General features: G+C 44.3%; 2 protein-coding genes across 2 annotated transcripts in view; one reads left to right on the top strand and one right to left on the bottom strand.

Moving 5' to 3' along the window:
- LOC100344331 (mitochondrial adenyl nucleotide antiporter SLC25A24) overlaps window positions 1–11,748 on the bottom strand; it is a 91,846-nt gene extending 80,098 nt beyond the window's left edge. Inside the window, exon 1 of the mRNA XM_051856215.2 lies at window positions 11,175–11,748. The gene's annotated coding sequence lies outside the window, so the exon portion shown is untranslated. The remainder of the gene's footprint in view (window positions 1–11,174) is intronic.
- A 2,458-nt stretch (window positions 11,749–14,206) lies between these two features.
- Window positions 14,207–27,640, top strand: part of EEIG2 (EEIG family member 2) — a 79,125-nt gene continuing 65,691 nt past the window's right edge. Inside the window, exon 1 of the mRNA XM_002715816.5 lies at window positions 14,207–14,748. Within this exon, the coding sequence (XP_002715862.3) occupies window positions 14,609–14,748 (140 nt within the window). The 5' untranslated portion in view covers window positions 14,207–14,608. The remainder of the gene's footprint in view (window positions 14,749–27,640) is intronic.

Raw genomic sequence — 27,640 nt, 5'->3', positions numbered from 1 at the left:
CTCCACTGCTCTCCCAGGTACACTGGTAGAGAGCTAGATTGGAAGTCAAGCAGCCAGGACTTGAACCAGTGCCCATGTGGGATGCTGGCACTGCAGACACTCTTAACCTGCTACAGCACAGCACCACCCCCATAACAAATTTTTTTAATGTACCTGAAAGTTCTATACTCTGGTGTAAATGGGGAAAATAATTTTTAAAATATTTTTCAGGCCAGCGCCGCAACTCAATAGGCTAATCCTCCACCTAGCGGCGCCGGCACACTGGGTTCTAGTCCCAGTTGGGGCGCCGGATTCTTTCCCAGTTGCCCCTCTTCCAGGCCAGCTCTCTGCTATGGCCAGGGAAGGCAGTGGAGGATGGCCCAAGTGCTTGGGCCCTGCACCCCATGGGAGACCAGGAGAAGCACCTGGCTCCTGCCTTCGAATCTGCGCGGTGCGCCGGCCGCAGTGCGCCAGCCGTGGCGGCCATTGGAGGGTGAACCAACGGCAAAAAGGAAGACCTTTCTCTCTGTCTCTCTCTCTCACTATCCACTCTGCCTGTCAAAAAATATTTTTTTTCAGATGTCTAGGTAAGCAAAATATCATATATCCTTATTTTGTGTCAATTTAATTAGGAAATGCATAGAATATATTCTAGTTTAATGGGTGCTTTTGTTCATGTTTTTTTTTTTTTTTTTTTTTTTTTTTTTTTTTTTTTTGACAGGCAGAGTGGACAGTGAGAGAGAAGGAGACAGAAAGAAAGGTCTTCCTCTTGCCGTTGGTTCACCCTCCAATGGCAGCTGCGGCCAGTGCGCTGCGGCCGGCGCACCGTGCTGATCCGAAGGCAGGAGCCAGGTGCTTCTCCTGGTCTCCCATGGGGTGCAGGGCCCAAGCACTTGGGCCATCCTCCACTGCACTCCCGGGCCAAAGCAGAGAGCTGGCCTGGAAGAGGGGCAACCGGGACAGAATCCGGTGCCCTGACCGGGACTAGAACCCGGTGTGCCGGCGCCGCAAGGCGGAGGATTAGCCTAGTGAGCCACGGCACCGGCTTGTTCATGTTTCTTTGAAGCATTCCTCTTTGGTTCATTAATTTGCAAAAATTACTTGGATCTAAATCAACAAAAAGATTCATTCAAATTTGGAATTAAAGCTTGGTTTTATTTAAATTCTTAAAAGATTTTCTCAGGTTTTTAAGAGAGCATCAGTGGCCGGCGCCGCGGCTCACTAGGCTAATCCTCCGCCTAGTGGCGCCGGCACACTGGGTTCTAGTCCCGGTCGGGGCGCCGGATTCTGTCCTGGTTGTCCCTCTTCCAAGCCAGCTCTCTGCTGTGGCCAGGGAGTGCAGTGGAGGATGGCCCAGGTGCTTGGGCCCTGCACCCCATGGGAGACCAGGAAAAGCACCTGGCTCCTGGCTCCTGCCATCGGATCAGCGTGGTGCGCCGGCCGCAGTGCGCCAGCCGTGGCGGCCATCGGAGGGTGAACCAACGGCAAAGGAAGACCTTTCTCTCTGTCTCTCTCTCTCACTGTCCACTCTGCCTGTCAAAAAATAAAAAAAAAAATAAAAAAAAAAAGAGAGCATCAGTATTTTCTAAAATGCTCTTAGAGAAAGAGCCTCATTTCCTACAACTTTGATAACGTAATCATTTATGAGATTAGTATTTAGGAGCAAGAGTTTGGTGCAGCTTTAAGACACTACTTGGAGGCCAGCGCCTTGGTTCAATAGGCTAATCCTCCACCTTGCAGCGCCGGCACACTGGGTTCTAGTCCCAGTCGGGGCACCGGATTCTGTCCCAGTTGCCCCTCTTCCAGGCCAGCTCTCTGCTGTGGCCTGGGAGTGCAGTGGAGGATGGCCCAAATGCTTGGGCCCTGCACCTGCATGGGAGACCAGGAGAAGCACTTGGCTCCTGGCTTCGGATCAGTGCAGTGCGCCGGCCGCGGCAGCCATTGGAGGGTGAACCAACGGCAAAGGAAGACCTTTCTCTCTGTCTCTCTCTCACTGTCCACTCTGCCTGTCAATAAAAAAAGACACTACTTGGGATATCTGCATCCCATATCAGAGTGCTTGGGTTCAAGTCTCTGCTCTGCTTCCAATCTGGCTTCCTGATTAAGGTGATGGTTCAAGTATTTAGGTCCCTACCACCCATGTATGAGACACAGATAGCACTCTGGACTTCTGGCTTCAGCTTGGCCCGCCCCAGATGTTGCAGGTATTTGGAAAATGAACCAGCAGGTGGAAGTGCTCTCTCTCGCTTGCTCGCTCGCTCTCTCTCTTTCACTCTGTCCTTCAATAAACAAAAGTAAATAAATAAAACTTTGGGAAAAAAAGAAATTAGTATTTAGTGTTCTCTGGAGAAAGAAATCCAGTTCTGCCTGATGAGATAAGTATCCTCATAGAGGTAAGGAAGTGATCATTCCCTTAGCTACCTTAACCTTGATCTACGGAGGAGGCAAGACACGCTGCTTTAGAGATAAGGATTCCCCCACTTGCTGTCCGCCTGGAACAGTTAGGGCTACCACAATTGCTCAGCTAAAGAACACTTTATGATCCACTCTGGTTATGCTCTGACTGAAAGAAAGTTGTTGAGTAAACATCATGGCTTCTGATAGAAAAGTATACAATCTAGTGTTGATTTTAAGAAATAAAAAGGCAGGGCCGGCGCTGTGGCACAGTGGGTTAATGCCTGGCCTGCAGTGCCAGCACCCCATATGGGCGCCGGTTTGAGATCCGGCTGCTCCACTTCCTGTCCAGCTCTCTGCTATGGCCTGAGAAAGCAGTAGAAGATGGCCCAAGTCCTTGGGTCCCTGCACCCACTTGGGAGACCCAGAAAAAGCTCCTGGCTCCTGGCTTCGGATTGGCACAGCTCCGGCCTTTGTGGCCAACTGGGGAGTGAACCAGCAGATGGAGGACCTTTCCCTCTTTGCTTCTCCTTTCTCTGTGTAACTCTGACTTTCAAATAAATAAATAAATCTTTAAAAAAAAAAAAGAAAAAGGCAATTTGCCATCTTGCCATAGAAATTTGAAAATAGGTTAAAAAAACTATTAATGAAAGAGATCAAGTTCTAGAATCAAATGAGATAACTTAATAATCTGGTTCTTTCCTTAGACCCTTTATTCTCCCTTCAAGCAGGCTAGTATCCCAGACAATTAAATGTCAATACGCAGGTATCAATAACATCCCTACGTACTGCACAGGACCAAAGAAAGCAGGCGTGGGGGCCAGCACTATGGCTTAGTGGGTAAAGCTGCTGCCAATGATGGCATCCCATTTGGGCTCGGATTCGCATCCCACCTGTTCCACTTCTGATCCAGTTCTCTGCTGTAGCAGTAAAAGATGGCGCTAGTCCTTGGGCCCCTGTGCCTGCATGGATGACCCAGAGGAAGCTCCTGGCTCCTGGCTTCAGATTAGCACAGATCCAGCCATTGTGGCCATCTGGGGAATGAACCAGCAGATGGAAGATTTCTCTCTTCTCCCTCTCTGCCTCTACTTTTCTGTAACTCTGCCTTTCAAATAAATAAATCTTAAAAAAAAAAAAAAGAAAGAAAGCAGGTGTGTGTGTCTTTACTGTTATATTTCCTCTCATACAAGATAAAAGAAAGCTTTTACTTGCCTGGGAATATAATTATCACAAACTCCTATGTCATTCTCTTGTAATCAATCCTCAATAACTCTAGTCTAATTTATTTTTAGGCAGTGGAAAACTAAGGTAAGTATTTTATTTAATTTGTTGAAATATATGCTTTTTTCTTTTCTTTTTTTCTTAAAGATTTTTTTTTAATTTATTTGAAAGGCAGAGTGGCAGAGAGAAAGAAAGAGGTCTTCCATCTGCTGGTTCACTCCCCAAATGGCTGCAATGGCTGATGCTGGGTTGATCCAATGCCAGGAGCTAGGAGCTTCTTCCGGGTTTCCCACGCAGTTGCAGGGACCCAAGGACTTGGGTCATCTTCCACTGGTTTCCCAGGCCACAGCAGACAACTAGACCAGAAGTGGAGCAGACAGGTCTCAAAACAGCACCCATAAGGGATGCCGGCATTGCAGGTGGTGGCTTAACCTACTATACCACAGTGCCAGGCCCAAAATTTATGCTTTTTCAAACAACCCAGTATAGCAATTTCCCAAAAATCAGTGCTACATAGAGAAAAAATATCATGGAGTCCTGATTTTTATTTAAACTATTATAATGTTTGCTAAATGTATATTAAACATAAAATCATACATAAATTTCATATATCTATAAAACAATAGAAATTTATAAATTAAATGAAACATAATGTCTCAAACAATGTTATACATTAACTACAATAGCTGAATGTTCACTCGCTCAGCCAGTGTTTATTTGGGATTTGCTCTAGTCCAGGTATACTCTTTATAATTCTAACTGTTATAACAAACATACCCCAGATTTCAGTGGCATAAAAATCAGTTTCAAGGTGGGTATTTAGACTAGTGGTTAAGATAGTTGCGTCCCGGAGTAGGGGGGATGGTGCTGTGACATATCCGGTAAAGCAGCTGCCTAATGGGATCCAGCGGAATCCCAGTTGCTGTTCCACTTCCAACCCAGCTCCCTGCTAAATGGCCTGGGAAAAGCAGCAGAGGATAGCCCAAGTGCTTGGGCCCCTACCACCCACATGGGAGACTTGGAAGAAATACCTGGCTCCTGGCTTTACCCTAACCCTGTCCCCAGCATTGCAGCCAACTGGGCAGTGAACTAGCAGCTGGAAGATCTCTCTGTGTCTCGGTCTCTCCCTCTCTGTGAAATTTTGACTTTCAAATAAATATATCTTTATTTAAAAAAAAAAAAAAGGATACTTGCATCCCACATCAGGGTACCTGGATTTAATACCTGCCTCGGGCTTCTGACTCCAGTTTTCTGCTAATGCAGATCCTGGTGGCAGTAGTGATGGCTCAATAACTGGGTTTCTGCCACCCATGTAGGAGACCTGGATTGAGCTCCTGGTTCCTGGCTCCTGGCTTCAGCCTCAGCCATGGTGGGCATTTGAAGAGTAAACCAGCAGATAAGACTGATCTCTCTGTCTCTGCCTGTCAAATAAATAAATAAATATTTTAAAACTAATACCTCAGTAAACTAAGCCAGTCACAAAGGGACAAATACTGTGTGATTCCATTCAGATGAAGCATCTACAATAGTCCGACTTTACTGACACACAAAATAGAGTGGTGTTTGCCAGGAATGGGGTTAGAGGCAGATAGGGAGTTACTGTTTAATGATATAGAGTCTCAGTTTTGCAAGAGGAAGAGAGTTCTAGAGAAGGATAAAGGTGATGGTTGCACAATAATGTGAATGTATAGTGCCTCTGAGCTGTACACTTAAAAATGGTTCAAATGGTAAGTCCATGTTATGTGTATTTTAACAGAATTTTAAACAATAATTAAAATATTGGGGCCTGCACTGTGGTGTAGCAAGTAAAGCCTGCTTCTGCAGTGCCAGGATCCCATATGGAGGCTGGTTTGAGACCTGGCTGTTCCACTTCTGATCCAGCTCTCCTCTATGGCCTGGGAAAGCAGTAGAAGATGGCCCAAGTCCTTGGGCCCCTGTATCCACATGGGAGATCCAGAAGAAGCCCCTGGCTCCTGGCTTTGGATTGGCTCAGCTCCGGCCATTTGGAGACTGAACGAGTGGGTGGAAGATCTTTCTCTCTCTCTCTGCCTCTGCCTCTCTGTAATTTTGCCTTTCAGATAAATAAATAAATCTTTAAAAAATAATTCAAATATCACACACAGAAAATTAGATGTTGATTTTTTACTATCCTCATGGATCAATATCCTTGCAGTGGGTTTGGGAGAATGAGGAGCTTTGCCGTGAGCTATCAATCAGGGACCCAAGTTAATAAGAGACTTTCCTATCTTCAAGATCTGTCTCCCAAGGTCCTCCTTGACACCAACATCCAGCCATGAGATAGGAGAAGAGTGAAAGGGTCACAGACAGAAGGTTTTTGTGGACCAGGCCTGCAAGTGCAAACATTCCATTGGCTGGAACTCAGTCTTGCAACATCTAATTGCAAAAGAGACTGAAATTGTGTAGTGGGGTAGAAGAGAGAACAGGTTTGGTGATAATACTTTATGCCACAGTCCAACCATTTGGTCACCAAATAGCCATTTCATCTTCTGCCAAACAAATAATAAATTTTATCTTTATGTGAGATAACCTAAAGTTGCCCCAGCCACTGGATCAAGTCAAAGCAAAGGCTCTCCAGGTAACACACAGGATTCTCCATCATGTCTGGACCTAACTCCACATCATCCTGTGACGCAGTAATTCTCAGTCTTGCCCCCCAGGTGATATTGGGCAACATTTGGAGACATTTTTGATTGACACAACTAGAAGTAAGAAGGATGCTACTGGCAACATGGATAAAGCCCAGGGAGGCTGCTAACACTGTACCATACGCGGGACAGCCTCACAGCAAAGAATTATCCTAATATGTCAATAGCACCAAGCATGAGAAACTCCACTGTGACCCATGAATTAATAAAACACTTCCCCAATCTCTTACCTAATATATAATGATGAGCAAGTGGATTGCATTACATATTTCCAGGTGGGAAAGGGAAGACGTTGGCTTAGAAAGATGACACTCCACAAGCAGGCAATGTGATGGCCTCAAACTGGCAGTGGGGACAGTTAGATCCCATTTCCACTCTCTGTATGAGACCCCCCCTCCCCGCCTTGTCCATCATCCTCTGTGTTCACTGGCTCTGCCCTTTGGAAGCTTTTCTCCCAAGCCCACATTTGACCTGGGTGTTGGGGAGCATGACTTCCTTGGGAAGAAAAGTACAGCTTTTAATACAGGCTCATGATTTCTCTTTAGCAAATACAATCCCTCAAGAACTGAAAAGACTTCTCATCAATTTGCTTCAAAAAAATTGTTTCCCATCGTTGCATATGCCAGTAACACTAAAGTTTCCTAGAGACAATTCTCAGCACTCAGCACTTTGCTTCTTCACTCCCGTGCCTCTCTTCCTCTCAATTTAAAGTGGCTGCTCTGAGACCATCAGATTTAAATAAGAAGGCCACACCCTAAATCTAGTCTTTGTTGGATGACTGACTCTTAATGGGTCCTTGTTGCTCAAAAGCTTTTTCAGTCCCTATTCTTTGAAGTACAAAGCAGTTTCTCCAACCCCCTGAGGCTCCCAGTTTCTGTATATTCCTATTTCATTCATGCTTTTAAACCTACTAATTATTGCATGAGTTTATCTCATGTTTCTAATGTCTTGCTAAATGAGGGCAATAAACTTAATCTAACATTCTGCTTTTCACCCTCTCCGAGAGCTATGGACTTGGTAGATACCTTGTTTTCCTTCCAAATTATTTCAAGCATTCGTCTTGTGCTGTGGTTGGAATACAGTTTTTCTCCTCTGAAATTTATGTTGAAATTTAATCCCTGTTATGAGACATTAAGAGGTGGGACCCAGTGGGATGTTAGGAAGTAATTAGGGTTCTGCTGTCATGAGTGGATAATCCATTCATTCGATTAATGGATTAATGGGCTAGTGGGCTTTTTAGAGAGTGAATCTGCTCTAAGAGCTTGTTTGGCTAGGTCTCTAGGGCATTCCCTCTTTTCCTGCACCACCTGGGGACTTGGCCAGCCATAGCCAGATACCAGACCATGAGCCAAAGTAAACCTTTTTTCTTTATAACTCAGCCAGTGTGTGACACTGTGTTGGAAGTCATAGAAAGCGGACTGGAAAATGGTTTCTGTTTTCCAGACTCCATTAATAGTTTCCTTGTTGCCCATGGCCAGCCTGACTAGTTTTAGACTTTTACAATAGGACACTGCTCCTTTTAACAGTTTTTATATTAGAGCAAAAATACCTCCAAAAGTCACAATGAAAGACGGTTTCCTGCTCATATAACAGCACCATGTTAGGTGTTCCTGGTTAGGGGCAGAAGGGTGAGAGGGCAACACTTCGCCATACAGTCACCTGGGGACCCAGGCTCACAGGGCTCCTCAATATGTCACTTACAAAATGTCCCTTGACATCAAAATCCAGTCAGCAGGTGTCAGAAAAGGGCAGAAAAGCACATGTGGGAGGTTTGTATGGGCCAGGCCTGGCCTTGGCACCATTACTTCTATGCACATTGAACTGGCCCATGGATTTGAGGAAAACTGGAGTGTGCATCCAGGAAGTGTCCCTGAAGGGAAGGAGCACACTTTCCTTCCTTGCTTCTCCTTGCTGGCTGTGACTGAGAAAGAGCGGCTGTAGCTCAGGTAGCCATCTTGCACACCAAGTGAAAACCACTCATTAAGGATGAGGAAGCAAAAGAACTTGAGTCCCTGAGGATCATGGAGCTTCTATACCAACTCCAGACTCTTTGCCTCCTGATTTTAACTTAAAAAGAAATGAGCTTGTCATATTTAAGTCGTTGTTCAGAATTTTCAGAAGCTAATCTTATATAATTATTTCCTCATTATTTGGTATGGCCACTATTTCTTCTGCCCACCCACCAGTCCTTCCTATTGGTGACCTCTACTACTTTTTTCATGTACTGGAAGGTCCTATAACAGATAATCTGTGGCTCAAGTGGTCTTAGCACATGTCTAGCAGCCCTAATGTTTCCCTTAGAGGTAAAATACTCAGAACTGGACCATAAATTCAGACCATCTCAAGAAACATTTATTGGGGATCAGCGTCAAGGCATAGCAGGTTTAACCAGCTCCCTGTGAGGCCGGCATCCCTTATGGGCACCAGTTCATGTCCCAGCTGTTCCAGTTCTAATCAAGCTCCCTGCTAATGGCCTGAGAAAGCAGTGGAAGATGGCCCACGTGCTTGGGCCTTTGGATCTACGTGGGAGACCCAGAAGAAGCTCCTGGCTCCTGTCTTTGGATCAGCCCAGCTCCGGCCATTCTGGCCATTTGAGGAGTGAACCAGCAGATGGAAGACCTCTCCCTCTCTCTCTCTGCCTCTGCCTCTCTGTAACACTGTCTTTCAAATAAATAAATAAGCCTTTTAAAAAAAAGTGTTAAAAATAAAAATGAAACATTTATTGTACACTAATTAATGTAAGATACCAGGCAAGATACAAATATGATTAATAGTCTACCCTTCCTTTGAGGAACTTTGATTACAGGTATTGGGGTAGATACTGAGGCCTGTTACCTGAATTGCCATCCCACCATTCTAGTTGAAGAAGTTGGAAAGAGACAATATTACATTTCTCAGCCCTCCTCCACTCCTTAGGGCAAATGAGGTCTGCCAAAGAGATGTACTTATGACAGAAACAGGTATATGATGGAGGCTACCTTCCTGTGGCTGAGGCCACTTGCAAGCAAGGTGTAATAATATTTTGGGGGGCCAGCACCATGGTGTAGTAGGTTAATCCTCTGCCTGCAGTGCTGGCATCCCATATAGGCACCAGTTCTAATCTCGGCTGCCCCTCTTCCGATCCAGCTCTCTGCTATAGCTTGGGAAAGCAGTATGAGATGGTCCAAGTCCTTGGGCCCCTGCACCCATGTGGGAGACCAGGAAGAAGCTCCTGGCTCCTGGCTTCGGATCGGCCCAGCTCTGGCCATTGCGGCCACCTGGGGAGTGAACCAATGGAAGAAAAACCTTTGTCTCTCTCCCTCTCACTGTCTGTAACTCTACCTTTCAAATAAATTAATAAAATATTTTTTTAAAAATAACAATTATGTGACATTCAGGTTCCTCTCAGCTTTCATGGATGTGAGCCAGTGGTGATGGGGCAGCAGTAGCCAGTCCTATTGTCAGCTTCCCATTCCAGGTATGTTGTGTTTTAATCAAAATAAACTACCTTTATGCCACAATAACAAGCAGTCCCCAGCAGTACCTTATGCAACTAAGTTTCCTTCTCACAGGCAAAATGCTTACCGCAGGAGTAGGCAGTGGCTCTCCATGGGCTAACTTAGAGATGTGGGCAGCTTCAGTCTTGTAGCCACTACATCTTAACCTGGGTCTCTTCCATGATTATTGTGGCAGGAAGAATTGCTCAAGGGCTTCTCCCTGCCTCAACCTTAAACAGCCCATTATTTCTTCTCACATTTTATTGGCTAGACCTAATCACATGGTCCCACCGAACAGCAAGCAGATTGGGAAATGAAAACTCGCATATGCGCAGGAAGTAAAGGAAGTCCAGCTACTAGTTAACACAGGTGATATTTACCTCAAGTGATGTGACTTTGAATTCAAGAGTCTGCTGACTTCTGCTCTGGCTCATCCAAGGATTTCAGAAGCAATGAAATACTTGGATGAAATCTCTTTGTTTTTTGAAATACTCAAAGTGGCTTCCGATTCCTAGTGAACCAAGGCAGATGTGGGCCGGCAGATTTCTGTCCCCTAATCTCTGTCCATTCCGCCCGCTCTCTTTGGGCCCCACCTGGTGGCCCAGGAGGCTGTTCTTCAGGAACCCCATCTTCCAGGGTTTGTCCTCTGGCTCCAGATCTCAGGAGGCACCAGCAGGAGATCAGAAAGTAAGACATGAGAAAGATCCGGATATGTATCCTCCTCTCCTTTCAGCCCCCGGCTGGATCGTAGGCCCCTTGCCCTGTTCTCAATGCTGCAGCGAGTCATTAAACTTTGTTCATTCAAACACTTAATTTTGACACTTGTTTCCTGCCTTGACCCTGACTCATACCAGGTGTTTAATAATCAAACCCTGGCTCTAAAAGAGTAACAGACTGTCTCCCCGCTTCCAGTTAACTACAGCTGGAGAGCTTTATAAGATGCAAAGCTGAATATATCAGTCTGCATTAAAACTTCAATGGCTCTCTAGTCTATCCTTGTCACCACACCCCACTCTGAACTGCAGCCAGCCAGAACTAATTTCAGTTCCCTCTGCAACACAGGCGCTCTTCCTCTGAGCCTCTGCACATGCTCTGTGTTCTTCCTGGAAACTGCTCCCCACCCCCACTCTCATCCATCAGACCTCAGCTCAAGTATCACTTACCCTAGAAAGCCTTCCATAATCCTGCTTATCCTGGTAGGACGTTATAATGTTCTCCCACAGCAGCCTCTACTCACCACCATAGACAAATCACACTCCATGTTACACTGTACTGGAACTGCCTGCTTCTCTGTGTTTTTCCAACAGACTGCAAGATCTAGGACAAGGACTAACTCTTGAGCTGTTCCTGAATGTTACTGAAAACGCTTGACCCCTCCTCCTCCAGTCACTGTCCTTTCTAGCCTCTGACAACAATCAGAAGAAAAGAAGTCACTCACCCCTCAGTCACATTCATTTCCTGTATCATTTTCATCTTACTTTGCCACCTTATTTTACAGAGGTGTCTCTTGCCAAGCAAGAGTAACAGTGACCTCCTAGATCTTCAGTTCAGTAGTTGTTCAGCCCAAATCCTTTAGGACTGTTCTGCGGCACTTTCTTGAAACTCACTCATCTGCCCTCTTTGGGGGTGTCTCTCTGTGTGTGTCTCTCTCTTTTTAACGAATGAGGCAATTTATTAACCCAGCATCATTTGTTCTAATGTTTCTTGTTGGCAGCTGCCACCTGTCCGGCGATTGTGTCCAGATCTCTTTGTCCCTGAGGTGCCAGTGTGCAGCCCCCCATCCTGGTCCTTTTCCACCATCTTCAGCCCCTCCAGGGCCTGCAGGACGCGGCGGGCCACACTCGTGGAGCCACGGCTGAAGTGGCTGGGTATGATGCCATTCCTCTGCCACCCCCGTAGATCTTGGTCATGGAGCCAACGCCAGCACCGCCCCACAGATGCAGGTGCCACACTCTGGAAGCCGCTCGCGGGTAGAACCAGTTCTCCTCGTAGAGGGCAAGCTCCTTGTGCTTGGCTAGCTTGACGGTGTCCACCCACTCGGGGACTTTCAGCTTCCCGGACTCTTTGAGGAAGGCTGCCACAGCTCTGACGAACTCCTGCTGGTTGATGTCCTTTATGGTAACTCCAGGCCTCGTGCGGCTCCGCGTTGCCAGCCAGGGGAAAGGGAGCGACGGGGTTTCCCGGGCGCACGAGGCAGGCGTAGGATCTCGCGAGAGTTCCTAGTGCTTTACTTGAAGATTGCAGAACTCCCTTTGATTACAAGCCCTGTGTGTCTATGTATGTCTCTAGTCCCCAACATAGTGCCTAGCACTCAGTAGGTCAGAATAGCTGAACGTTAGACGACTAAAATTCTCTCTTGACTTCCAGGCCATCTGTTTCTCTGACTCCTTTTCAGAGGTCTTCTCAATCTCTTCTTCCTCAGTCTACCTGTTACATATATTCTTCAGAGGAACTCATTCTCACCCATCTTTTGAGCTTCTCCCTGATATCCAATGCATATGTTCAGTCTTAACCTTTCACCTGAGATACGGCTGCCCCTCTCTCCTGGGAAGCAGTTCAGATAAAGACCCATTTCTCTCTTCCTTTCCCAATCTGCCCTCCTCTTCCAGCTCAGTGAACAGAATTAACTAACGTCCATGCAGGTATCCAAGCTATAAACCAAAGTCCCCGCCTCTTCCTACTGTCTCTTTACCTCCAAACTTTTTGTTTTTTTTTTTAAAGATTTATTTATTTATTTGAAAGAGTTACAGAGAGGCAGTGGCCGAGAGAGAGAGAGAGAGAGGTGTCTTCCATCTATTGGTTCACTCCCCAAATGGCTGCAATGCCAGGAGCAAGGAGCTTCTTCAGGGCCTCCCATGTAGGTGTAAGGTCACCCTCTTCCACTGCTTTCCAGGTCATAGCAGAGAGCTGAATGGGAAATGGAGCACCCGAGACTCAAATTGGCACCCATATGGGATGCCAGCACTACAGGCAGCGGCTTTACCTTCTACGCCACAGCGCCAACCCCCTCCAAACTTCTAAACCTTGACTCTGGATCTTCACAATATGGGGGAACTAAGCAGGGAGTTAGGTGGGAATAAATCAAGCTGGTACATTTTTTTCATAATTTCTGTGTACTCTACATTGTAACTCCACCCTTGACCTGTCAATCCAGAAAGCCCAATTTCCAATGATGCAGCTGTATCTCACCTGGGACCAGATGCCACGTGGAAGTTAAGCTCCACTTGGAAGCCCAGGAAACTCCCAAAAAAGCCCTACACACACTTCACTCCACACAATTTGTATATTCAAATAGGGCCCCACCCCCTATCTCCTAAAAGAGACTGAATATGGGAGTAGTCTTTCTTTTGCTTCTGAGCCGTGTGAATGGGTCTTTCTCTGGCCTCCTCCCCCTGTCTCCTCATAGGCAACCCTCGGGCCCACTCATGACAGGCATCTCTCCACCAGGGGTGGCCCGCGCTCAGGCGTGAATGTATATTCACTCCCTCTCTCTCTTTCAGATAAATCCTGCTCTCACTTGCGCATTGTATGTATGCCTCTGCTTTGAATTCTTACCTTTGTAGGGGGCAAAAACTTGGAATACTGATACTGTAAAATCCTTCAGGGAAGTCGTTGTTTTTTTGATCATTGGGTGTAGCCAGTGACTGACATTTTAGACAATTAAAATATTTTATATGAATGAATAAATGAGAGGATAATCTTTTCAGTCACACTTTCAGAGATTACCACCAGCCAACCTTTGCGTTAAAAGGACAAAAATTCAGTTTAAAAACCAACACATTATGTAACCAACTAAACCACATGATTGCAATAATAGATACTGTACAGGCTCACAGAAGACAGATAATTGCTCTTCGAGGGAGAGGTGGATTTTGTTGTTGTTGTTTTTAAGCCTGCCCTGCAGAATTTGATTTCAGACACTCCAGTTCTCAGCATAGCCACATAAATTCTTAAAAAGAGGATATTATTTGAATTCCTTTTGTACTTTTGTCTCAGGAGACAGGATACAATAAGAACAGACGCCTGTAGCAGCACAGTTCCTGGGACGTGGCAAGACCTCAACACATTTTAATCCCATTCCTTTTCCCGGCCTCATCTGCATCGAAGGCTGGTGAATTTAGAGTACCTGAGGGAAATTTTCGTTTTAGGATTTCCATTGTACTAAAACAATGTTGTGGAGCCTGGTTGCGCCTCCTAACCCAGGTCTCTCAAACCCAAGGGAAAAGAATCACTGGAGAGGGAGGGAGAGGAAAGAGGCGGTGCAGAAGCTGAAAGGAAAGGCGGACAGGAAGCAGTAGAAGGAAGCTTTTTTTGGTTGAGTTTGTCTTTTTTTAACCCCCGAGAGGCGTGACGTGTTAACTGCCGTCGCGGGTTAGCTTCCCCCGCGAAGCGTCCGCCCGCCGCGAATTTCCCCGCCCTCCCTCCCGCTTCCGCCCCAGGCTGCACTGCAGGCCGCGGCCGCTGGGGGCGCCCGAGGCCCCGAGGCGCTGAGGCGGCGGCAGCGGTGGTGGCCGTTCTCCGAGCTTTTCCTCTCCAGGCTCTCAGACGAACGGCGACGGCGGGGAGCTGAGCACCGAAAAGGCGCACCCCTCCCCGGGCGAGCTGCAGCACGAACAGACCCCGCGGGCGGCCGGGGTCCGCGCCGCAGCCGCCGCCTCACTCCGGCCCGGACTGCCGCGAGAGGCGGCGGCGGCGGCCGCCGCCTCGGCCCCGGCCGGCCTGCGGCGCCCCCCGGCCGCGCCCCCGCGCGCAGCTCGCGGCCCCGGCCATGGGGCTGGGCGGATCCGGGGCTCGGCCGAGCTAAGGCGGCGGCGCCTGCCTGCGCGCCCCTTGGGGCCACCCCCGCACCCCGCTCGCCGGCGCCTGGCTCTCATGATGATGAAGAAGAAGAAGTTTAAGTTTAAGGTGGACTTCGAGCTCGAGGAGCTCTCCTCGGTGCCCTTCGTCAATGGGGTCCTCTTCTGCAAGATGCGGCTGCTGGACGGCGGCAGCTTCACGGCCGAGTCCTCCAGGTAAGGCGCCCCCCGCGCCCCCAGCTCTCGCGAGCCGCCCGCCCTCAGGGGCTTGGCGGAAGGGCAGCATCTCGAACCTCGGCGCCTCTGCTCCAGCAGGGCGGCCAGCCTCGGGAGCCCGCCGCCCTCGGCGGGGACCCGTCTGGAATCAGGAGTTATTGATCGGCACGAAGTGCTTTCGCAGATGGGTTCATCCCCATGGCCTTGGCTCCTGCGCTCCTCCCTCGGGATGGCATCTGGTGGCCGCTGTGCCCTCCCAAGTTCACGAGGAATGGGAGCGATGGCCACGGGGAGAGGATGCTTCTGTGTTCTCTTGGTGCAGTGCAACGAGGGGGTTGAGCTGTTGTTACAAACAAAAAATATCGCAGACTGCCCGAGCCTGTGCTTAGCCTAACTGCCTGTCCCTTGTGGGTTAGGCGGGGACTTGGGCGCACACTTCGAGGCCAGGCTTGGCCTGGTCAGGCTTGACTTGAGTCAACTGTTCCTGGCGGGCGACGCAAGTCTCTCTCATCGTGCAGCGGCGCATCCTCCGTGAGTTACCCATCTGGCAGTGGCCACTAGTGGGGCTCGGTGTGGAGGGCTTAGCCTCAGAGGGCCCTGCCCTCATTGAGGAAGGAGCTCACTCCCGGGGAGAGGGGAGGGGGTTGTGAGCAGGTTACAGAATGAGCCAGTGTGGCACTGTCCCTTGAGTAACTTCAGGGCTAGCCACAGGTTGACAGATTACCCCCAAAGGTGTTTTTCTTTCCAAGAAGATTTTCAAAAGCATTTTTTTTAACGTGACCTTTAGAGTTCCTGAGATCAAGGAGGATTAATAGTTAATGTTTATTTTGTCTTCGAATATACTGGGCATAGTCTTCGTTGTTACCCTAAAAAGCCTCTACTTTTATTTGTCATCGTATTAATAATGTACAGGAAATAATGTCAATAAGTTGTGGAATTGGGGCCAGAAGATTGTTGGCAGTGGCATTATGGAAGCCTGTAGATGCCGAAAATATCTCATTGGCTAAGCCAAAGGAGATATGAAACGCTATTGATTCTCAAAATTAAGAAAGTCCTCCACGGATAGCTTTTGTCCTTAAGCTGTGATGATAAATTTGTGGCAATCCAACTAATTAATTATATTATAGTTATTTTTAATGTACCTGACAGTGTAAACTAGAATGGCTCCAGCTCTTAACGACATTGAAGAGCCTAAGGTAGCTGGGCAGTGTCTTGTGGGTGCAGGTGACAGCCTTCCCCTGAGGCCTAGGCAGTTTCCCTGCAGTGTCCCACACCCCAGCTGGGACAGTTAGACCAGTGCTCCTGGACCAGTGGTGACACCTGGTGGTTGGGACACTCCTCCACTACCTCCTTCTTCCTCCCTCCAAATACTGATTTGGCTTATTTCTCACAAGTCCATTATTTCACGGTTGCAGGCATTTATTCAGCAGACACACATGGGCCTTTCAAATGTACTGTTTGATTTAATTCTTGTAGCAGGTCTGTGAGATGGGGATCCCCATTTTGTGGATAAACCGAGGTATAGAAAGCATGACTGATTTCCCCAAGGCTCTCACAGCTGCTAAGTACAGTGCCAAAATTTTGGTACAGGTCTGTCTGACCCCAAAAAGGGTGATGCCAGATAAAGGGAAACAAATGTGTGTTGTGAAGAAGTTTCTGAACAAGAAGCTTCCTAATGGTTTTAATGAGCCAGAGGTGTGATATATGTTTTGAAAGACTTGGAAATGAAAAAGTCAAGTATCCTGATCCCATTCTCTTCCGACTAAAATCTGATTTTAATCCAGATAAATAATATTTTAAAAAATTATTTATTTATTTGAAAGGCAGAGTTACAGAGAAGTAGAGACAGAGAGAGGTTTTCCATCCTCTGGTTCACTTCCCAGATAGTCTTAATGGCCAGAGCTGCGACGATCCGAAGCCAGGAGCCAGGAGCTTCTTCTGGATCTCCCATGTGGGTGCAGGGGCCCAAGGACTTGGGCCATCTTGTACTGCTTTCCCAGACCGTAGCAGAGAGCTGGATCAGAAGTGGAACAGCCGAGACTTGAACCTGCATCCATATGGGGTACTGGCACTGCATCCTGTTAAGAATAGTGTCTCATAACCAAATAATAATAATAATAATAAAGATATACTGATAGAGGGAAATGATTCTTAGCAAGGGGCCTGTGCCTTTCAAGTTTGGTAGAGATTTTTGGTATAAAGCTAAGAGCAAGGGTTTGGAAGAAGGTGAGTCTAAGCCTTAATCCTGAGTACACTGTAGTGGGGAAGCCTGGCATAAGGAAGCCTCTTAGAACTTCCGTCTGTAACATGAAACAGTCAGTTACATGTGGAGTCATTGTGAGGGTTTGGTAAGATGCTGTACCTGGAACACCCATCAGTGCTTTGGCACCCAGCACTTCTCTTCTTCAAAGAGAAGACCAGTAACTCATCCAAGAAGATCTGTTTCCTTTAGATGTTATGCGGATTCCTTTACCCTGATGACTACAGAAGAACTGGTTGGTGAAAGGTATCTCATTTTACAAGGAAAAAAAAGAGAAAACCTGAAATATCTAAAGCAAGTAAATTATTGCAGAATTGCGTAACTTTTAATTAGTAGTTCCCTGTCTAGGCAGAGCTTCTCTAATTAAGTACTAGATTTTAATTTTTAAAAAATAACTTTATGTGACCCTTCGAGTTTACATAGAGTGAACACTACCATTTCTCCCATAAAAAATCAGGAATGAATTACATAGGAAAGAGTTCATATAGCAAGCCCAAGGCTGCTGTCCTTAGAAAAACCTACTTACAAAGTTACTCTTGGCTGGTATCTGGGAACTTGAATAGTAAATAGTTCCATACATGATCCCAGACTACCTAAATAAGAGTGGCTTACCTAGTCTGTACAGTGTTTTTTATGCTAAACACCTAAGAGGCTAGAATTTTCATCCATGCTAGACAAAGGAAGCATCAGTGTCCAACTCTAATAAAAATCTTGGGCACCAAGTCTCTAATGAGTTTCCTTGGTAGACAGCACATATTTTCTTTTCTTTCTGTGTTTATTTGAAAAGAGAAGCTACAGAGAGAGAGAGAGAAGGGGGCGGGCGATAGAGAAAGAGATCTTCCATCCAGTTGGTTCACTCCCCAAATGGCTGCAATAGCCAGCACTGTGCCAGGCCGAAGCCAGGACCTGGAGCTTCATCCCGTTCTCCCAGATAGGTGCAAGGGCCCTAGTATTCTATCCTCCACCACTTTTCCAGGAGCATTAACAGGAAGCTGAATGGGAAGTAGAGCAGCCAGGACTCAAACTTGCACCCCTATGGATTGCCAGCAGTACAGGCAGCGGCTTAACCTATTATGCCATAACACCAGCCCCTGTACATATTTTCATAATTTTGTATTAGGGAAATTAAGTGTGTGTTGAATCTGTTTTGTAACCTTTAGCTGTAATAAATCTTAGCCATGAGTAAGCCATGCATGTGTTGAGTCCTCTGCATCTTCCTAATGAATTATCAAACCTGGAGGTATGGTCTTAGGAACCCTCATGCATGAATCTATGTAAAACAACATTCATTTTGTTAGAAGTCTTTGAGGTACCTAGAAAATAGTGGCTGGTGTGGCACAGTGGGTAAAACCACCACCTACAACACTGGCATCCCATATGGGCACCGGTTTGAGTCTGGCTACTTCACTTCCAGTGCAGCTGCTTGCTAATGTACCTGTGAAAGCAGTGGAAAATGGCCCAAGTTCTTGGGCCCCTGCATCCACGTGGGAGACCCAAATGAAGCTCCTGGCTCCTTGCATTAGCCTGGCCCAGCCTTAGCTATTGCGGCCATATGGGGAGTGATACAGAGGATGGAAGACCTCCCTCTCTGTAATTCTGCCTTTCAAATAAATAAATATTTTGAAAGAAAATTATATAATATAATTATTATATGCATACCCATGTGTAAAACCAAATATATTTTAAATATATATATGTGAATGTATATGAGGGAGCTTAAAGAAGTCCATGGAAAACATAATGAAAAGATAATGTGCATTTTTATGAACAATTTGAAGACCTATGCACACATACACACATATTTATATGTGTTTGTATAAATACTAAACATGCAGATCATTCTTTGGTCACCAGATATTAATTGAACATTTACCAAATTTGCAGCCATCCGTCAAGGGCACAAGGGAATTACCTCTACTTAATTAGGTTTTAGGTATACCCATATAATTGTTTGACAGAAGGAGACAGTGTGACTTAATACTTAATCAGTGGATCAGACAATATGTGAATGTTATTGAAATTTTTAAGGAAGAGTTTATTTACAGCTGTAATGGTTATTGAAAACCATATTAACATTTCAGTTGAGTGTGGTGGAGCATGGATTTGCATCCTAAAGGAGGTGAGCATGGGAGGACAACTTAAGCAAGTCCTTGTTAACAGAATTGGTGATAAATCAGCCTGATTGCAGATTTCAGGTTGAACAGAAGCAGAGGCTAAGCTTAAAAAAAGGTTTTGAATGCCATTTGTAGAGTTTGCTTCTACTGCATGTAGGATAAAATTCCATCTAAGTTCATGAACTGGGTTGTAATGTGATTGAAGTGGTATTTAAACTGGCCGGCAGGCTGATGTTCAAGTTGGGACAGATTAGAGATGGGGAGGCAAATTAAAATAACCAAGGATGGAGCTAATGAAAACCTGAACTCAAGTTTCTCAAGCAAGTGGTTAAAGAATGATGACAGATGCTGTGATTCCATACAGAAGTAAAAAAGTCAAAATTCTTTTTTGTTTTGTTTGAGGGGGTATTTTATGTTACTGGAGGATATGAAGAGTTAAGTTTTACATATAACATACTATAGCTGAGGGGATAGATAGCCTGTTCAGAGAAATATAAATTACAGAATGAGGATTCCAGTCTGTTGGAACCATACAAGCCTGCTTACTGAACTTCTCTGTTAGAATTGCCTTATACCATTTTGGTTTTTTATAGATGATTAGTGTAAAGTAATTTTAGAAGTATCCATTTTTTCCTGGAAAGGTTGTTCAAATGAAAGGTTTAGAAAAAATACTAAGGCTAATTGGTATTTATTTGTAATAAATGTTACTAAAGTAATCAGGAAAAGTTAGATTTTATGTAAAATAGTTAAAATGTTTGGAAAATATATTGTGCAATTATAGTGGTCTAATCAACTGAAGACAAATAGTTTACTAATAAAATGTTTTTGAAGATCTTTCAAAAAGGCAGAATATTACATTATTTAATTCTTTTTATAGTTCTTCCTTTGACATAGTATTCAAATTACCTTTGAGGCTTATTAAGACTTTGAGAACAAGTACAGTTTTGGTCTAATTAAATAAAGAAGTAATAAGAAAACATTTTTCTACACTTTTGTAGGATTTCACAGTTGGCCTTATTTTTTTTTTTTTTTTCTGATAGCTAAATACTTTTCTAAGTTTCACATGCACTTGTGGCAAAAACACATGTGGATTCAGGGAGTGTCCAGGAAACTAGTAAGCACATCTGTGTACTGGATCTGTACTTGGTAAACAAGCTGAAAGGATTGTTTTTTTTTTTCTTTTTTGACCATAGTACATTTATGTTTTCAAAATTTTAATTCATCATACATTGTGTAATCCTTTTGGTGATTTTTTTTCCTTATTGCAAAAGTAATATAGATTCATGGGGAAAACCTAGAAAAGCAAAAAAGAAAATGAAAATTACCCATTAATGAGCGATAATGACTATCACTGATATTTTGGTCTATTTTGGTATAGAAACCTTTACTGATCCACTCACTTACATAAATATATACCCATCCTCCTTCACACTGTTATCACATCATTTTTTAACCAAAGTGAGATCATACTGAATATTGAACTTTTTAAACTTAATATTTCCCATATCATTAAATATTCAATTATAAAATTATTGTAATAGTGGACCAGCACTGTAGCATAGTAGATTAAGTCTCTACCTGTGGTGCCAGCATCCATTATGGGCACTGGTTGGAATCCCAGCTGTTTTACTTCCTATCCAGCTCCCTGCTAATGGCCTGGTAAAACAGTGGAAAAATGGCCCAAGTGCTTGGGCCCCTGTACCCTCATGGGAGACCCAGAAGAAGCTCCTAGCTCCTGGCTTCGTATCAGCCCTGCTTTGGCCATTGCAGCCATTTAGGGAGTGAACCAGCAGATTGAAGACTTTCTCTCTTTCTCTCTCTCTCTCTCTCTCTCTCTCTCTCTCCCCCTTTCTTTGTAACTCTGCCTTTCAAATAAATAAATATTTTTAAAAATTCTTTTGATATAGTTCTACCCTATTATGCATTTCCATAATTTATGGACCCACATTGCTTGTGCAATAGCCTTCTTTCCTTTTTATTAATATTTTTATAAATAAACTACAGTATGCATCTTTATAGCCAAGTTTTGGACACATCCATTATTATTTAAGATTAACATTTAGAAATGGATTTGAGTCACAAGGCTTTTGCTGTATCTTACCAACTTGTGCTTCTGTGCATTAAATTGTTTTTTTTTTAAGATAAAAATTAGTAATAATAGCAAATATCAGAAGTGACCAGTATTACAAAATGGTGTTTGACTGTATGGCACAGAACTCTTTATTACCTGAATCTGGCATTCCTCTTCTGGGTATATATTCAAAGGATCGATGCCAGTATGTTGGAGATATATGTGCACTCTCATGCTTTATTGCAGCATTATTCACAGCAGCCAAAATGTAGAAACAACTTAAGTGTCCGTAAGAGAAAAATGGATAAAGAAAATGTAATCTGTCCAGTGCAATACTGCCCAGCCTTTAAAGAGAAGAATTTCCTACTTCTGTTTGTCTTTGGTGACAACATGAATGAACCTGGAGAACATTATGCTAAATGAAATAAGCCAGACATAGAAAGACAAATACTGCATAATCTTAAATGTGTATGTGGAGTATAAAAAAGGTGACTTCACAACAGCAGAGAGGAGAATGATGATTGCCAGGAATAAAGGGCTGGGGAAATGCAGAGTTCTAGTTATTAGTTCCAGAGACCTATCGTTCGGTGTAGTGCCACAGTTATTGTATTGTATGCTTGAAAATTGCTGAGAGAGTAGGTTGTAAATGTTCTAACAGAAAAAGATAAGTATATGAGTTGATAAATATGTTGATTAGCCTGATTATATCATTTCACAGTAAGTGCATATATTGAAACATCACATTTGTACACTGTAAACATATACAACTTTTATATGTTTATACTTTAAATAAGTTTAAAAATAATTCTTTATATCCTAACCAGAAATGAGGTCATCAGCTCACATTATTATAATATCTGTAATAATATTAGCTAACATTTGAGTACTTGTGACAGGTGCAGGTATAAAGCTGACGAGATATTTGTTCTAGATCTTGAAGAATATTTAAGATCTGGATTGACTAAAAGAAGAAGGATGAAGAGGTGGGAGAAAGGTAGGATACCAAGGAGACAGAAATGCATACATATTTAGTAACATAAACTGGCCATCCCTGGCTAAAATGAATGGTTTAGGAAGAGTGATCCTAGGAAGGAACACTAAAAGCTTAATTAGAAAAGGTTGACATTAAAAAGAGCCATAGTCATCATCTAGGTGACCCAACCTCCTGATGAAGAATAAACTTCTCACAAATGGCCAGGGTTATTCAGCTGTTGGTAGTACTGAGGTAGTGAATAGTATTTCTTCTAATATGATACTGAGTAGAAATATGTCTTTTTTTATATTTCCCCATTGGTCCTCGTTCTGCTCTCTGATGCATCAAGCCCAATTTTATTCCCTCTTAATGGGACAATTTTCCAAATAACTTTTATTTCTACCTTGAACAAATTACTTTCCAAGGATCAACATTTTCATCTCTAAAAAAGAAGTGTGGGTGGGTATGTGGTGCAGTGGTCAAGTTGCCACTTGGGACACCCTCATCCCATTCTGCAGTGCCTGGTTCTGAGTACGAACTACTCCACTTGCAATCCAGCTTCCTGACCATGCACCCTGGGAAGCAGCAGATGATGGCTCAAGTACCTGGGTCTCTGTTACCCACACAAGAGACCCCCAGTTGAATTCTCGGTTTCTGGCTTCGGCCTGGCTCAGGCCTTGCTGTTGTGGGCATTTGGACCTGGAAGAAGCTCCTGGCTCTGGGTTCAGCCTGGCTGCTGTGGCCATTTGGAGAGTGAACCAGTGATGGAAGTTTCTCTCTCTCTCTCTCTCTCTCTCTCTCTCTCTCTCTCTCTCTCTCTCTTTCTCTTTGTGTGTGTATGTGTGTCTCCCTCTCTCTCTGTAATTCTGACTTATAAATAAAATAAATCTTTAAAAAGAAAAGCTTGTGATTACTTCAGTGAAGCAGTCTAGAAAGTCAGCAAGGTTCGGAGAATGAGTGTTGCTGCAATGCTGTAAAGACTGGGACAGCAAGTTAAGCTGTGGCCTGCAGTGCTGGCGTTCCTCATGGGCTCTGGTTTGAGTCCCAGCTGCTCCACTTCCAATCCAGCTCCCTACTAATGTGCCTGGGAAAGAAGCAGAAGATGGTCCAAGTCCCTGGGCCACTGCACCCATGTGGAAGACCTGGAGGAAACTCCTGGCTCCTGGCTTCATCCTAGCCCAGCCCCAATTGTGGCAGCCATTTGGGGAGTGAACCAGAGGATGAAGATTTCTCCATCTCTCCTTCTCTCTGAAACTTTGCCTTTCAAATAAATAAATAAATCTTTAAAAAAAAAATGAACAAACAAAAACACCGGGACAAGGCAGAGAGTCTAGAGTGTTATTTGCATGATATTAAAATAGCCAGTATGAGTGTCATGCTGGAATGAAGAAAGATTACAGAGCAGATACTTCCCTGTGACGACATCTAGGAGAGAAAGAGCGTGACATAGCCAAGTATCATGAGCCTCAAGCTTTTAAGCCTGCAGCTTGACCGTAGAAGAGTTACAGCCTATAAGTGGCATTGAAGAGTTAGCAAAGTGCTGGCACTACCTCCTGTGCTTGTGAAAGAGCAGGGATACAATACAAGTAGTGTCCTCAAGAGAGCCAGGTTTCAGTTAGGCAGTGAGTGCCGTGTTCTTCAAGGAGATTGTGAATGAGTGAGTTTGTGTAACCCTAGAACAAGGGTTTCAGGTGGGATGATAGAATGGGTTGGAAAAGAGAACACCCAATAGAAGAATGAGTCAGAGTTAGGAAGAACAGAAGCATAGAACAGAGTAGACTGGGAATAGGGAGAATAGGTGACTAGGTCTTTCATTCTCCAGCTGCTGCTTAAGGAGTTTAAGAATGAAGTCATGTTAGGTCTTACCATTTGCTTCTTATGAGTCTTGCCTCCTACTGTTACCTGTGTCTCTAGCTCGTACTCCTCTCCCTCCCCAGTCTTTTAGCGCTCATTGGAGAGAATGAAACATTCTTCCTCCTGTTCTTGCCATTCTCCTGAATCTTTGCATTCCCTTTAATTTCCAGCTTCCTCGATTACAATCTAATCCAAACTCCTTGGAGGAAAAAAATCTACATAGAGTGGGCATTTGGCATAGCAGAGTTTCCGCTTGGAGCACCTGCACCGCATACTGGAGTATGGGTTCAGGTCCTTGCTTTGCTTCTGACTCAGCTTACTGCTGATGTGCACCCTGGGAGGCAGCAAGTGATGGCTTGGGTTCCTGCCACCCACAAAGGGGACCTGGATGGAGTTCCTGTCTCCTGGCTTCAGTTTGGCCCAGATGTCTCTCTTTCATTTATTCTTCCTGTCACTCTCTCTCCCCCAGAATCCCTTCCCCCTCTCCCTCTTCCTCTCCCTCTTCTTCTTTCTCCCCCTTCAAATAAAATGAAAATACAGTAAATTAACATTAAAAACTTATGGGATGCCAGCCCAGCAGGCAGAGGCTTAACCTACTATGCCACAGCACCAGTCCCCTAATTTTCCTTAATCTAATCTGTATGGTGCCTATCATTATTAAGTCCAATTTTCAGGATTGCATTTTACATACTTAAATTCTGTTAAGAATTGTTAATTTCCATAGCAGTTTATAGTCAAGTGTAAACATTGTGCTGTGCCATTTTAGCCAGTGAATTTTATGTTTAGTATTGCTACCAATAATATTCATTATGGATTGGATAAAAGGCTTACGCAATTCTTTTCTTTATTAACTAACCCAAGATAGAATTTTGAGTATTGCCCTCTAAGGTTTAAGGAGCAATGATCTACAGGGTTGAATTGTTCTGCTTTGATACAGGAGAAAAGCAGACTTGATAAACACCCAGACAGCACCATAAATATAAATACACTGTGGAGACCATGGTGGTGAGGAGGCTGTGGTGAAGGCGAGGCCAGAAGGGTGCACTGAAGACCAATCTGAACATTGCGTTTTACTCTACAGACCAGTTTGTTGTGCTCATTTGGGGAGTTAGCCTGCATCTGGAAGATTCTCTCTTTGTTGCTCTGCCTTTTGAATTAATTAGTTAATGAGTTAACTTAACACTACATCAGTATAGAAAATTTGGAAAATAAACACAAATTAAGAAGAAAATTGTATTCATGAAAGAAAGGTAACCACTGTTTGCATTTTGGGATATATATATATATATATATATATATATAACCAGTTTTATATATATATGTATATATATATATATATATAAACCAGTTTCTTGCAATTCATTTTTGTGCACAGTTGAAACCAAATTGCATACAAATTTTTTCTCCTGTTTTTTTTTTTTCCTGAACATTGTATTAATAGCACTTTCCACGTTGTTAAAAACTTTATATATAAAGTTCAATACATAATATACTTTCATGAATTAACAATTCTGTTTTGGATATTTCTGTTGTTTCCTATTTATTCCTTTTGTTTCTGATACTGGGCTCCTTAGCTTGAACATTTGAATGTAAGATGCAAGCAAGGGATATGATGCTATACAGTAGGTGGCTGAGAGGTTATGTCTGAAGCAGAGCAGAACAGTCAGGACTGAAGACCACAAATTTAAAGCAATCACATGCAAAAAATATTGAAGTCTGGGTCAGCATATAGAACAAAACACAAAGGCCAGAGAATAGAACCTTGGTAGAAAAAGACCTAATTAAGGAAAAGTAGACCAAAACATTGGAGAGGAATACTGTGTCACAGAAGCTAAGTGAGGGAAGAGCTGGGGGAGAGGGTGCTCAGCTCTGCCATAGTGTAGACAGATGGAGTCGTGTGAGGGCTGCTCTCTTTGGTAATCAGCAAGTCTTTGAGAAAGGAGTTTCAAGGGAATTGTACGAGCAGAAACTAGGTTTCAGGGAATGAAGGAGTGAGCAGGTGGTGAAGCAGTAGAAGTATGGACAATAACTGTTCTTTGGGAGGTTTGTTAAGAAAAGTGGAATTAACTAAAAAGAGAAAAACAGCAATTTTATTTCACGTATTTATTTTTAGGATAGAGATGTGAACATGATTATAGGTTGGGGCAAAGAAACAGCATAAAAAAATAGGGATGCAAATGTTAAAAGCAAATTGATCAGTGAAAGTCTTATCTGCTATATATTTTTGAAGTAATTAATTGAGAGACAGAGAGAAAGAGCTCCTATCTGCTGGTGTACTCCCCAATGTCTGCAATAGACAGGGCTGGGCCAGGATCCAAACTGGGAGCCAAGGACTCAGTGCAGATCTCACATGTAGGTAACAGGAATCCAAATACTTGAGCTAATACTGCGGGCTCCCAGGATCTGCCTTGGCAAGAAGTTGGAATCAGGAGCTGGATCTGGGAATCTAACCCATGCCCTCCAGTATGGGATGTGGGTGTCTTAACCACTAGATTAGATACCCATTTCCCTATCTTCTGTCTTAAAATTTTATTTCTATCTTAAAACCTGGTTACTGTGGTAGGTGTTTGGCACAGTGGTTAAACACTGCTGGGGACAGCCACATTCCATATCGGAATGGGTTTGAGTTCTACCTCCACTCTCCATGCAGCTTCCTGCTGATGCGTACCCTGGAGGCAGTAGGTAATGGCTCAAGTACTTGGGTTCCTACCACCCACATGGGAGATGTGGATTAGGTTCCAGGCTTCCGGCTTCAGCCTGGTCCAGGCCCTCTTGCAGGCATTTGGAGAGTTTACCACCTGATGGAAGATCTCTGTCTGAGTCTCTCTGTCTCCCTGCCTTTCAAATAAAGATTTAAAAAAAAAAAAAAAAAACTATTACTGGTTTCAGAAGAAATTCTCAAACTTTTTCCTAATTAAATGCTGTTTTCGGCCGGCGCCGCGGCTCACTAGGCTAATCCTCCGCCTAGCGGCACCGGCACACCGGGTTCTAGTCCTGGTTGGGGTGCCGGATTCTGTCCCGGTTGCCCCTCTTCCAGGCCAGCTCTCTGCTGTGGCCAGGGAGTGCAGTGGAGGATGGCCCAGGTGCTTGGGCCCTGCACCCCATGGGAGACCAGGAAAAGCACCTGGCTCCTGGCTCCTGCCATCGGATCAGCGCGCTGCGCCGGCCGCAGCGCGCCGGCCGCGGCGGCCATTGGAGGGTGAACCAACGGCAAAGGAAGACCTTTCTCTCTGTCTCTCTCTCTCACTGTCCACTCTGCCTGTCAAAAAAAAAAAAAAAAAAAAAAAAAAAAATGCTGTTTTCAAGCATTGTGGCTTAGAAATTGGCTTACACTGAAGGTTTATTTTATCGTAATGAAAGAAGGAACTACCCATAATATTGATTTTGGACTTTGTGTGTTTACTTTGATTCATGCAAGTGAGTCATCACTAGTCATAGCATTAGAATGAACTCATTTAGTGACATTTTCCTTCAAGTTAAAATGTTATATAATTTCCTTGTTTACAAGCTGCAGCCATTCTTGGAATTTCTGTAGTGTTGATGTCTAAGTGTAAAGTTATTAACATTTTATCTTTAAATATTACCTCTTTGAGGCTTTAGTTGTCCCATACAGTTTTGTA

Source organism: Oryctolagus cuniculus, chromosome 7, assembly GCF_964237555.1.
Source record: "Oryctolagus cuniculus chromosome 7, mOryCun1.1, whole genome shotgun sequence".
NCBI classification, from domain to species: domain Eukaryota; kingdom Metazoa; phylum Chordata; class Mammalia; order Lagomorpha; family Leporidae; genus Oryctolagus; species Oryctolagus cuniculus.
Note: the sequence above shows the minus strand (reverse complement) of the source record. Positions and strands in the feature narration are given on the sequence as shown.